This window comes from Alligator sinensis, unplaced genomic scaffold, assembly GCF_000455745.1.
Source record: "Alligator sinensis unplaced genomic scaffold, ASM45574v1 scaffold589_1, whole genome shotgun sequence".
In the NCBI taxonomy this organism is placed as follows: domain Eukaryota; kingdom Metazoa; phylum Chordata; order Crocodylia; family Alligatoridae; genus Alligator; species Alligator sinensis.
This window is the reverse complement of record NW_005842881.1, coordinates 225,212-238,124: the sequence shown is the minus strand read 5'-3', so window position 1 is coordinate 238,124 and position 12,913 is coordinate 225,212. Positions and strand designations below refer to the sequence as shown.

The following is a 12,913-nucleotide window of genomic DNA, read 5'->3' as shown; positions in this document are numbered from 1 at the left end:
TTCCTGCCTATGCAGGGGGTCGGACTCGATGATCTATTGAGGTCCCTTCCGACCCTAACATCTATGAATCTATGAATCTATAACCATTTAGAAGACTGCTATCTTAATAAACAAAGTCTCTTTTTAGGGAAAAAAAACAAACTTGATTGCAATTGAAATTCCCCCAGTAGAGAAGGCTTCCTGGAGGTCTTCTGCTGTCTATATTTTGCCTGATCGGCTAAGGGCTCTGCATCAGGCACTTAGCCCAGGAAGGCTCACCTCCTTGCTAGTTAAGGGAGGGAGCAGAGGAGAGTTCTGTGCAAACAGCAGTTTCAGGACCTGAAGGGACCAGCAGTGCTTCTTACACCTTTGCAGCCTGGGGCTCCAAAACGCACCAGAAATCTAGTGGATGAAGAGGTATCAAATCGCCTTCCTACCACATTACAATGGTACTTGCACTGGCCTGGAAAAGGCAACACATACACGGACAGAAACAATCCACTACTGCCCGGCAGCGGAATGGAGGGTAGTTACCTCGTTAACGTTGATTTTAGATTTTGCAGACGATTCTAGAAAGGCACAGTTACACCACTGTCTTGCTAAGTTTTGACCCTGTTCTTTGCCGACTACACGTTCATCTTCCAGGTCACATTTATTGCCAACCAGAATCATTGGAACCTGGGGAGATGATAAAAAAAAGAAGTGAGCATGAGAAATACATAAGCCAACACTGTTTGAACTCTCTCCCTACCTCCCAAGTGTTTTTCTCCCCTCTTTCTTTGTTCAACAGAAAACAGGCTCAAGTAAAATAAAAAAAGGATATACATGCATACAAATGAACTTATGCATGAATGCACACAAATACATGCATACCCATGCCTGCATGTATATGTACATATGTAAAACCCGCACACGCAGAGCCGCAACTGAGCTAACACAGTTGGTTATATTTTGAGGTTGCAGAAAGAGAGAGGAGAAAAAAAATAAAATAAAATCCACATGCGCACGCCCAAAGCTCAATGATAATTACTTATGGTGAGGACGACAAACAGCGACGTTTCCATCTGAGGAGGTTAAATTAGGCTAAGTGTATTTTCTGGGGTCTACACTTAAAACTCCACAAGTCAAAAAAAATTACTGCGTGACCTTTCGAAGCCTTGGCGCGAGGTCAGCCTGCCTGCCAACTGATTTAATTTGAGACAGCAGTGTGCGCAGCACGTCATGAGGCACACGTGGGATGTCAGCCCTCCTGACCTGCTCTGTCCTGTGTAGCTGCTGTCAAGCCATAGGAAATAAATGGGCCACCCTTTGGAAAGCCTTGCTCTGGATATATGGGATGGGAGGAATTAGGTTTAGCCACCTAGAAGGATCATGCTGCCGTGGGAGCTGTCTGTCTTCACTGGAAAGGCAGGACTGCATCGTCTCACAAGCACGGGGCCTCACATACACAAGACAGAAAGAATTCAGCATGGGCAGATGCAAGCAATCGCCGATTGGCATTTTCTACATTGAAGTAAATGAATTGTCACTACTCGTCACGTAACAGAAGCACCAGGGTCTTGATTAGCAGGGCTGCTCAACATGCTGCTTATTTCTGTAATTACAACACTGCCAATAGATCGTTTTGTTTTAATGTCAAAAACTGTGCGTCCTGCGCTGAGCCTTATAGGAAGCCTGCATCGGCCAAGCGCAGGCTCACTGCTCTGCTGGAGAGGGCCAGTGAATGGAGACTGCTGCCCATATATGAGATGCAGGCAAATCATCTGTTAAACAGCCTACTGAAGGATCAACCACTCCTCCTCATCAAGCTGCCCGCTGTCCAAGGTGCACATACGGAGCTACCTCAGGAGGGGCGAAGTGCCTACAGGAAGCCTAGCCTTCTGCTACATTACATAAGGAGAGATAGGAAAAAACACAGTACCCTTAGTAAAGTGACACTGGTTACCCTAATTACTCGCAAATAAATCAGGAATATTAGGCTGAGAAGACCAGTCTTTAAGCATATCCAGATAACTGGAAAAATGTCTCCTTTATCAAACCAGGAGAAACGATGGCAGAAACAAAGAGGTCTCCAATAGAAAGAGAGACTAAACTGGCCACAGTTTTTATGTTTGTAAGCTCTCTGGGCCTGGGCAATATTTATCTCCTATACTGTACTGAGCCAAGCAAGCTGTCAGCATGCAATCAGGTATAACATTTTTCAACTCAAGTAATAGCACTATAAACTCTAAGGAGGATAAGCATCGAGCCACTCCAGCAAGTAACTGACTGTGTTAAGGAATTAAAAAAACAAAAAACAAAAACACAAACCTCTTAGGATTACAAATTGAGCCAGAAACCTGACTCTTTCATTAAAAGCTTTCTAATCAACATCTTTGAGATGGGAACAACATAAGGTATTCCCTGGGGTTTTTTCCTGTTTCTCCTCAACATTAAGGTCTTCAACAGGCCAGGAGCTCCCCAGAAGAGGCCACCTTGAAAGTCGCAGGGAGAAAGCCCCAAGATGCTGGCCTGAGTTTTTATTTAAAATGTATGAAAATGCTAAAAGAAAGTGATGCTCACTATGACACGATGTACCCCTGTTCTACATCTCCTACAAGCTTCCTCTTACATCTTCATGAAAAGCTGCAGCAGAGCATACTTCAGATCTGGCTGTGACCTATTCATTCAAAATGCTCAAGGAACCAGAGACTTCTTCCCTCTACTCTGAGCTGAGCTGAGATTTGTGTGTGACATGCAAAATTTAAAAGCAGGCTTTAAAGAATTGTGTGCAATACAAGCCTTAACAGTATTAATACTTTAAAGCCTGCTTTTAAATTTTGCGTATCACACGTCTTCTCAATGCATGAAACATCTCTGGTTCCCTGAGCATTTTGAAGTGAACAGGTAAGAGCTAGCTCTGTGGTGCTTTCCTTCCACAAAGCATGCACTACTGGTTTCCCCTGAGCTATGTAAAAGCAGAGACAAAGTTTTTCAACTGCTTACAATGAGTATGTACACCATTCTCTTTCCTGGGCTATTTACATTTTTTGCACACAAAACCTGCATTTTCCAGATGGAAAATAAAGTTACTGTCCACTCCCTGAAACCAGTCAGACAATACAGGAACATCTGCCAACTATTTTAACTCTGCATTTTGCACAAAATTGGTCTCCAAGACAAAGTTCACTACATTTGAGACTCGTTTTCATTTGAAGCACAAAACAATACAGATTCAACTTTTTTTGAGAACGCAGTTTTGCTTTCTGCACCAAAAATCTGCAAGTCAAAGACAAGAGACGAAACCTCCATTTCAGATCAAAGCCTTGCACCCTACACAATGTAGGTGCATATTCAAAATGACACGGGCGTCATCTTTCATGTTATGTTTCCAAAAGGAACATTACTTTTTTCCCCCAGACATGGAAACATGAATTTCAACCAAGCAACTAAAATGAATAAATCAATTTTACTGGGTTTTTGTTGTAGCTATGTTGGTCTAAGGACATAGGCAGGCAAGGTCCTTTGAGTAGATCTGATATCTTTTATTAGACCAACTGTGTAGTTGGGAAAAAGTTCCAACTACTCAGTTGGTCTAATAATAAAAGATATGACATCTGCTCAAAGGACCTTGCCTGCCTAAATTGATTTTAGGTACTCAAACCAATATTAAGGCAATGATTTCTACTGTTAGGTTAACTCAACCAGAATGCAGATGCCACTGCTAGCAGTGTAGCTACTTGAACAGCTCAGTACTTTGACCTAAATGCTAATAAAAGCATCATGTTACCAGGGTTTTATGCAAGCATAATCCCCACCTAAATGAAGATTAGTTTTACTTAAATAAAAGTTTAGCCAGTTAAACCAAAGAGGGTATCAGAGCCATTTGAAAACAAGGTAGCCAAAGATAAGGAACAATGACATTTTAAAGGCAGGAACAAAAACTTGAGACTCCCTCAATTTGTTCAACACCAAGGGACAGTTTTTCCTTCTCCAGCACAGCTTACTACGTTGTTCAAGCCGCTCTTTTCTAAAAGGCTATTTACATGCAATGCCTAATCGTGCCCCAGGCTCTATTTACTGATCCTTAGCACTGCACTAACTGGATCGAGTGTAAGAAGATAAGGAAACATGAATGACAGGCTACCTCTAGTGTCCCAGGTCTCTGACAAGGGACTGATACAAACTGAAGGCAATCAGCTTCAAAGAGAGCAGCTACTTTTAAACTGTCAGTGGGAGTATGTAAACTTTTTCACACCCCTCTGAGCAGCTCTTTCAATAGGTTACTAACACTGTTAGTCCTACAATTTTAATTTTGACTTCCCATCTAACATTCAACAAATGAAAAGGTCACATAAATCTGAATATTTCAGCCCAACTGCTCCACAACCCACCTGCAACTTCAGCCACAAGTTTTAAGAAATATACCGTGAAAAAAATCCACCATGGAATAGAAATGGTCCAGTGGAAAAGTAGCAAAGCTTTGAAACAAACACTTAAGAGGGTTCAGAGACATGGCCTTTACATCGTGGCAAATCATTTATTTCTATTACATAAAAAACGGAACAAGGCATCACCACTCGATGCAAGTTGTGTCCTAAACCTATTATTTTATTAAAAACTGCTATGAAACCAAATAAGAATGATAATCTATCACTAGCCAAGACTTCCAAAAGAATAAGCTGCTTGCAAACACAGGACTGGACTTGATGACCCCTTGTAAGAAACCCCTTCCAGACCTACTGTACTTTCCTAAAGAAAATTCTTTAATGCACACAACTGCTAGATTTCCTGGGCATTGCAAGACTTTTTGCAAACGGTGACTTTGCAATTGCATAGTGCAGTCAACAAACACACTGCCCCACATGTCAAACTGCAGGCATTTTAAGCACCCTATGAAGTATGCCCCTGCCACATATAGGCACATTCAGGAAGAACAGGGACATTCTGAGTTTGAAACCAGAATTTCCATCCCTGGGTGCCTACAATTAGGTCACCCACTGCCAAACACTTGAGAGGGGCAGGCTTTTTTGGGACCGCTGAACACCAAGCATCACTGTAGTCAAAGAGAACAATCAGCCCTACATCTCTTTAAAATCAGGAGGCATATCTAGGTACTCAGACCTAGACTAGCAGCCTCTATTTCCACAAGGGAATACCTAAAATTCAGGCCTGAAATAATTTTCTCCTACCCTGGGAGTACTGCTATGTACATGCCAGTATATATAAAACCTAAGAGCAGCGGACCACTTAAAAGAGCACAGCGTACATGAAACAGCCCAAGACAAACTAAGGTATTCCACCTTGGCAACAAACATTACAAGATCAACCATGAGGATATATATTCTATATTTTGTAAAAAAAATAAAATAAAAAGGAGCGGGGCAAAACTGTCAGCCAAGCTGTAACAACATGCTGTGCCAGTGACAATAGTTTTATAACTTCAGAAATGCAGGAAACGATCACTGTTTGAGAAGGAAGAACAGTAGAAGCTGTAGAAACAGGAGCAACCGAACCTCAAATGGGCTGAAGCAGCGTTTATGAAAAGCCCTGTGGACTGAAATGCTCTATTCACACCACAGACAAAAGAGAACAAGGATTTGCCTTGGAACAGACACTGAGATAAAAAGGCTTTCAGCTGTGGTATACACACTGGCCAGGAATTAGAAGCAGTTGTGCATTTGATAGCCAATGTAAAAGTGAATTTTTGGTGGACAGGTACCTCCAGCAAACACCAGCCTGCTTCAAGTCCTTCTGAGCAGTCTCAGTCCCACAGAGCAAAAGCCTAGGGAATCTGAACCATCAGACCTCAGAGGGCAATTGCAGTAAGCTCATTTTACTGTATTTTTCTCTAACTTTATAAGGTGGAATTTTAATAGGAATTTTACTTTCAATATAATCATCTCTCAAGGGAAGTAAATGCGGATGTTTGAAACGGACACCATTAAAAACCAAACGGACAGATTTTCCAAAAAGTATGTAATAGTTCCCACTGTTCTCAGGAAAGAGCTATGAACTATAAAGCCCCTTGCTAGGGAAGTGTCCTTCAGCCAGCAACTTAGTTCAAAAACAGATGACTGGTTATTTAGTTACAGAAAAAAATTCTGACAAAGCAAGACCATTTTACTTACATCTTCAGTGTCCTTAACCCGTAAAATCTGTTCCCTCAGGTCCTGTAAGTCATTAAATGTGGACTGTGCGGTAATAGAATATACTAGTGCAAACCCTTGACCATTCTTCATATAGAGATCCCTCATGGCTGTAAATTGCTCCTGTAATCAAACATTTAAAAAAGGTAATTAGCTATTTAATGCAGCTAATGAGCATTTAGAAAGGAATACTTTTATTGTAACAAGATAAGACTGTAGCAGCTAATCTAAATGCACATTTCTACCCCTTGCAGAAATCCAAATGAAGCATAAGAATTTAATAAAAACATGAGTTCAACTCCCTCATTCCTGTTGTTTGCCTTAGGAAGCAGCGGGGCGGGGGAAATGTTCAGGGAATAAGAAATAAAACACAAAAAGCAATAGAATGATCTCGGAGATAAACTGCAGTGATAAATATGGACAAACATACATCCTAAACCATAAAAAGAAGAATTCAGACCCAATCGCCATACTTGCACTGAACTTTTAAATATAGATGTGTTCTCTCCCAAATCCGTAAACCAGCCAAAAGGAACAGGAAGAGAACCGACACAGACTGTATGCTCAGTCCCTTCTTACGGCATTGGGCCTAGGTGTCACACGTGTGGGACTCGTGAACACTGGTGTGTGTGGAAGAAAGAAGGCCCCAGTGAATATACATAATTACATAGCGGCCATTTGCAGTATGCACACCTCTTGAAGGTTCAACGCAATGAAACGTGAAGTTACTGCAAGGGCAGGTTAGGAAATCTATGCATCCAAGACCTGAGAGCTTTCTTTAGTCCAAGTCAGTGAAAAGAGCCTTCACTAGAAATCCTAATAACAAGACTTGGCATTTCTCTCGCTCTGTGCCACTCTCAACACCATGGTATTCAAGTGCCTGGTAAAACAAACAGCAACTGCGTGTCAAGGCAACAGATCCTTCTCCCATAGTGCTCTCTCAACCATTACAGCCTGCCTGCTCAGTGGCACCTTCCCGCAGGAGGAAGTGGCACTGGGACAGTTTTTTGCATTTCCTTAAGGACCTTCTCAGATGGTAGGTGGAGAAGGGATGAAAGAGCTTGACCTGGAACAGGCTTGCGGGGACTGACCTGGGCAGGAAGAGATGCCCAGCCAGGAGAGACAAAATCCCATAGGCCTAACCCCAACTGTAACCTTTTGGCAAGAAGACAGGGCAAGGTGGCACTTTGAGAGTAACTAGTTACCGCGTTGTGCCCTGCTTTCAGGCTAACAGAAATAACTACCTCTATTAACCTTTTGGTCATGGACGGAGGACTGGATGCAAGGACCTCACCCAGCTTGCCTAAAAGTTCTGGACATGCCCCTATTCACCCTGTCCTCTCTAGCAGGGGAGCAACTGAAGGAGGAAGAGGAGGAGAGGTCTCATTCAGCACTGTCTGGAGACAGGCCCTAGCATGGAAGCAGTGAAGTGCAATGAGAAAGGAGGCATCAAGGCCAAGAAACCTTTCTTCATCTGTGTTTTTTTAACCAAGCCCACTTCAGTGATTCAGAGCCCTTCAAGTTGTACCCACAGCCTGATGCGATCCCACTCCTGTCACTCTCTTTTGCCTGTCCCCATACTGCTCGTTACATATACATGGGCCTTATCCTTAAGCAGAGCTGCAAGCTCTTTGGAGCAGGGACCAGCCTGTCTTTGTGCACTTGAGCACTAGCCAGCACTCAGCTGACACAAGCACCGTAGCAAAATATTCTGCAAATAAGAACTCACAAATGGTATCACCCTGTTATCAAGGCAGCAACTGATTTCTAAGAAGAGGTTTAGCACGAGGGGAGCTAACCCACTTGCTCCCTCTGGGAGAGCGCTTTAGCTGTGTAAACTGCGCTACACGGGTTTCTTTTGTTTTTGGCAGTGTTTTAGGTGTCAGGTTCACAACATGGTAGTTTAGAGTACCAGCAGCTATTGATTTGTGACATTAAAAGTTCCATAATTATTTGCAAGAGAAAACGTTCTTACTGTCCCTGCAGTATCGAGGATTTCAAGCATACATTGTTGACAGTCTACTTCCACTTGCTGGAGGAAAAGAGAAATGAGACAAACAACATTAATGTTTTTCATACCTGCAAATGTGCCCGAGTTTCAGATACAGAGTCAGACCCCAAAGAGCCCTGTATTATCTGTTGTCTTTTACTCCCCGCCATCAAAAAAAAACACAAAAAACAAGCCAAAACTCAAGCTCAGTTTGCAGCTACACCCTGGTATTTTCTGTGTGTTCTGCTCACTGAAAATGTTCTCAGATCAAAGAAGTTAATTTCAGGAAAAGTAAATCTTAACTACAGAGCGCTTAACAGGGTTTTTAGATTTTAATTTGACTAGCAATGCACAAAAGCAGCGGGTCTTTTCAGCCTTCTGTTTTGGGGCCTTTAATTATGACAATTATTCGAATCTCTAAAACAATGGGACACTTTACATCAATCTGAGTGAAGAACGTAGCGCCACTGATACAGTGACATAGAGCCACTTGTCAAGGCTTCTGATAATGCTTCTGCTTTGCAATTACAAGCTTACTTCCAAAAAGGCAGCGAAGAACTTTATATGCCTTCAAAACCAGCTGCGCTCATGTCAACTGAACACTCATGAGGTTGCTACTTAAAAAAATAAAATAAAATAAAATACTATGCTTCAGTAATCAAACCTAGTGTGATATTTGTGGTATTTCCTTTACTTACATTAAGGAATGTTATAAATGCTGCTGAATGGCAAACAATGCCTTATTTGAGAGGTAGCAGAGTACGGTGAACTAGGAATGGAGTACCCCAAGACCTAGGGTCTGCACAGTTCTCTATACAGCCATCGGATAAAGCCACATGGAACAATTTCCAGAACTGGGCCCTAAAAAGCCAACACCGTGACACCAAAAAGGATCCAACTGGACACCCGCCATTCAAATTAAATTTCTATCAACCTTGAGCTGGAATTTTGCCACTATAACAGCTGTGACAATAACAAAAGGATAAGAACTTATAAAAGACTCAGAAATAATCACCATTTTATTTTTACCTTTCTATACGAATCTTCTATTGTGGGATCATATTTTTCAACAAAAATTCCCTGAACAAACTGTACAGTCTGCAAAAAATAAAAAAAAAGAGAAAAAAAGTTAAAGATGAAGTTCAAATCAGGGAACTCTACGGTTCTTCAAGCAGCAGTTATTCAAAAACAGCCCATGGCATGAAGTCATTATGGATACCCCCAAGCAGTCAGAAAACTTGAATCAGGCCTAAGGAAAAAAAACAAACATTTCTCACAACTGTCACCCAAAAGGACTGCAAAAATGTATGCAACTTCTAATCCGGTTAAGCACTGGAATATAAGAAGCACCAAGCATGGCCAACCAGATCTCTACTGACCCCACCGTTCGGAAATTCTGAACACAGAATAATAGCTCAATTGTCAGTTGTGTTTGTCGTTCCTTCCCAGGGAAGTTTGCATAATCCGGGGAAAGGCTGGGTCTGTGAACCACAAACACCTGAGCTGTTACACTAGCTCTGCCACTGACTGGCCACGTAACCAAGGACAGCTGCAACCACTGTTCCTCATTTTCTTGGTAAGAATAAAATCGACGTCACCTAAGCAGGAAGGTGCAGTAAATGTTTGCAAGGGTTTTTTGCAAATATAATAGTGGATAACTGCCAAGAATCTGGTACTTACTGCATCTCTTTAAAGTCAATATAAGTAACTCACTCTTGACAACAGCCTCTCTCACTCTTCTAGATAGAAACTCTCAAGTCACAACCTGGCACCCGCAGTTTGTCCAAACAAAGGGAAGGCATTTTTGTTCAATAGGGATGAAACGTGTCACCGCTCCTTAAATACGGAGTTTCAGGTATGGAAAGAGAACTGTATGGACAGTCATCTACAAAAGGCATTGCTGTATTCTGGAAACTGCACTGTCTTAGATACAAGAGCTAGAAAACTGCTTTCTTCCTGTTCAAGAAATTTTCCTTCAGCGCTCCCTCTCCCAAGTCCCTCTGCCTCACCAGCTAAACCTGTTCCATCCCCGAGAAGGATCAAAGCCCCCATAAAAAGCCCCCGTTCCCTTGACATTTCCCTGCTACATCGAAATGGAATCTCAGACCTGCCTTCAAATAAAAAGATCCCAGGAACACCATTATCTTCCGTAATGCAGTAAAGGAGGTTATATAAGATGCCAGAAGCCAAAGCATATGGAACGGAAGTGTTTTAGATTGCACTGATCCCATGTCGGGATTTTTTAACACTGTACTATCAAAGAGGGTACCACTTGAACACGCAATGCAGTCAGGTCCCAAAGTATACTATGAGTAATTATCCCATGTTTGTAAGTTAGTCTCCAGGACAGAGAAGAAGCAGGTTTAGGAGCTCCTGTCTCTCCAGTCACATCTGCAACATTACTTTTTGTGGTTTAACATTTAATTTCCGTGCTTCTCCTATTATACATTGGACCATTTGCCAATGGATACTGATGATACTATGGGCAGAAGGCCAAGATGCAGGAAACTGCTGTTTGTGAAGAACGCTTTTAAAATTACTTTTATGGGAAATTTTAACTCAAAATTATTTTATTTTAAAATAACATCCTCCTAAGGATTTTCTGCTATGCTGTCATCGCTGCCAGGAGGCAGGACAATGGGCTTCGTTGCACAAGAAGAGGCATTTTGGGAAGTTAAAACAGGAATTAGCAGTAGAACAGCAAGATATTGTATTGGAATTCAACAGAGAAATGAAACACTGAATGCGAATACAATCCTCTTCACAATTTATTTCAGCGTAACTACTTGGAAGACAAGGAAATTTAAAGTAACCACTAATAAACTTCTATTATAATGGCTTCTTTGAACCTCATCCACAATGCAATTTTAATTCCCACTCTGGAAACTCTCCTTTCAGCTGCTGGTCAATAACTTGATGTTCATAAGCCAAATATTTTGTTCTCTCAGCAGTGTCAGCTGCTGACATGCGCTTATTGTGTCCCATTATCAATATGCCAAATCAAAGTTGTATAGGCAGGATCTACACTGCCACATAAAGAGCTCGCTAAATTTCTATTTACCGGATTCTCTTCTCATTGCACCACCGGTACAGTGATAAAGTCACTGACCTGAATGCAGGCACTCCGATTTGTCCTGCTACTGAAGATCCAAGACCCACACTCATCACATGCAATATTTGTATTAGAGAAACCAACACAAAGTTGTATTTCTTGCACAGAAGTGGTCGAAGAACTATCTAGTTAATGGAGGCCTTAACTTAAAGGCTAAGTATTTAGAAAAAAAATCCCACTAGTGCATATTCCTGTTGCACAAAATGACCACTGGACAATTTAGCTTTTATATCACAAATAAATGCAACATTTGCCTGACATTTTCTTTGTGTGTCTTATTGTACAACTCCTAAATCAGGAACATTATAAGCCTGCCACAAACCAACCCTCAAGGCGTACTGGCAAAAAATTCTCCTTACTGACCGCTTCAGTTGCTGAGGCAGAACAGGGCTTTATGTAAAGACGTCATTTTTAAAAATAAAGTTCTACACTTGCACATTTGCCACAGGTTACTACGGGGTTTCTATTAAAGAGTGCATCGCACCAGCTGCATTATTTAACAGCCTGATGTGCTTTACATCCCATCTCTCTCCTCCGCATGCCCTTTGGACTCCGTAGGCAATTTACCAAGTGCATTAGCTTCTCAGCTTCGCCAAAGTGAAAGGATCCAAGAAAAGACAGCTTTTCTAGGACACAAGCTCTGCTCGCACCTGACTTCTGATAACCAATAAGCTATTCCCATCCTGACAAGGAAAGCGACCGGGTCAATGGGTGTTTCTCTGAAGTTTCCACCAGTCCAGAGTACGTTCGGCAGTGAGCTGGCCGACTGCTTGGTGACAGACAGCTAAGCACCTACAGCAAGCGTTTGAAATCTCTCTTATAGTGAACTCACTGTGCTGTCAACACTGTGATGCAAACCACTCTGAAGAGGCAACGCCTTCTTCCACAGTGCAAGCTGCCATCAGGCAACTTTGATCCTTGTGTCGTTGGACAGGAAGATACTAAAATGCTCCATCTGAGCCATCAGCCACCTACTAGCATGTAAGCCAATGGTCTTTGGGCTTCACTTTTACTGTAGGTTGCACATATACCCCTTGCAGGTGTACATGCCTAATTACCCGCTATACTTCGCATGCTATATAGTGTAAGTGAAATGTTAATTCATTCGGAGCAGTGCAATCAGTCTCTTCTTGGAAGATGCTCCACCTTGAAAGGTTTGGCATGTTTTAAATATCTCTTGCTAAGCTTCCAGCTACTGAAGTGGCTCAACAACTGGTAGCCAGACCCTGCAAGGTATTTGAAAAATTCTAAAAAGGTCCCAATGCTGTTAGCAATATTTATAAGCAGACACGACTGAGTCTCAAATGCCCTCTGACGTGCCAACGACATCAAGGTGACTTACTGACCAACGCAACTCACCAGAGCAGACTTCCCCACGCCTCCTGACCCGAGGACCACTAACTTGTACTCACGCATGATGTGGTCTGTTCAAATACTGACAACCTGAAAAATGGGAGACAAAACATGGCATTAGGCATGTGACTGCAAGCATCGTCTCATCATCTCAAAGCTGCTCTGCATCCTCCTGCAATATGCACAGCATGCATTGTACAGCTACGTACGCAAGTCTCTGCAGCGGTAACAGGAAAACTTATTGTGATTTTACCCAGGGGAAGCAGGATTGGGAAGCATTCTTTGGATGATTCGCTTCCTCCATCCGTCACTGCCTCAGCCTTTGCACATCAGGGAGAGCGTGGAAGGTTT

At 42.2% G+C, this 12,913-nt stretch overlaps 1 protein-coding gene across 4 annotated transcripts in view; it reads right to left on the bottom strand.

Moving 5' to 3' along the window:
- The window catches only part of RAP1A (RAP1A, member of RAS oncogene family), a 60,408-nt gene that overhangs the window by 6,772 nt on the left and 40,723 nt on the right, over window positions 1-12,913 (bottom strand). For all 4 annotated transcript variants that reach the window (XM_006035844.2, XM_006035843.2, XM_006035845.2 and 1 more), the window contains 5 exons: window positions 12,569-12,652; window positions 9,127-9,195; window positions 8,083-8,139; window positions 6,090-6,230; window positions 514-657 (listed from right to left, as the gene is read on the bottom strand). In XM_006035844.2, coding sequence (XP_006035906.1) covers window positions 514-657; window positions 6,090-6,230; window positions 8,083-8,139; window positions 9,127-9,195; window positions 12,569-12,625 — 468 coding nt within the window. In that variant the 5' untranslated portion in view covers window positions 12,626-12,652. The remainder of the gene's footprint in view (window positions 1-513; window positions 658-6,089; window positions 6,231-8,082; window positions 8,140-9,126; window positions 9,196-12,568; window positions 12,653-12,913) is intronic.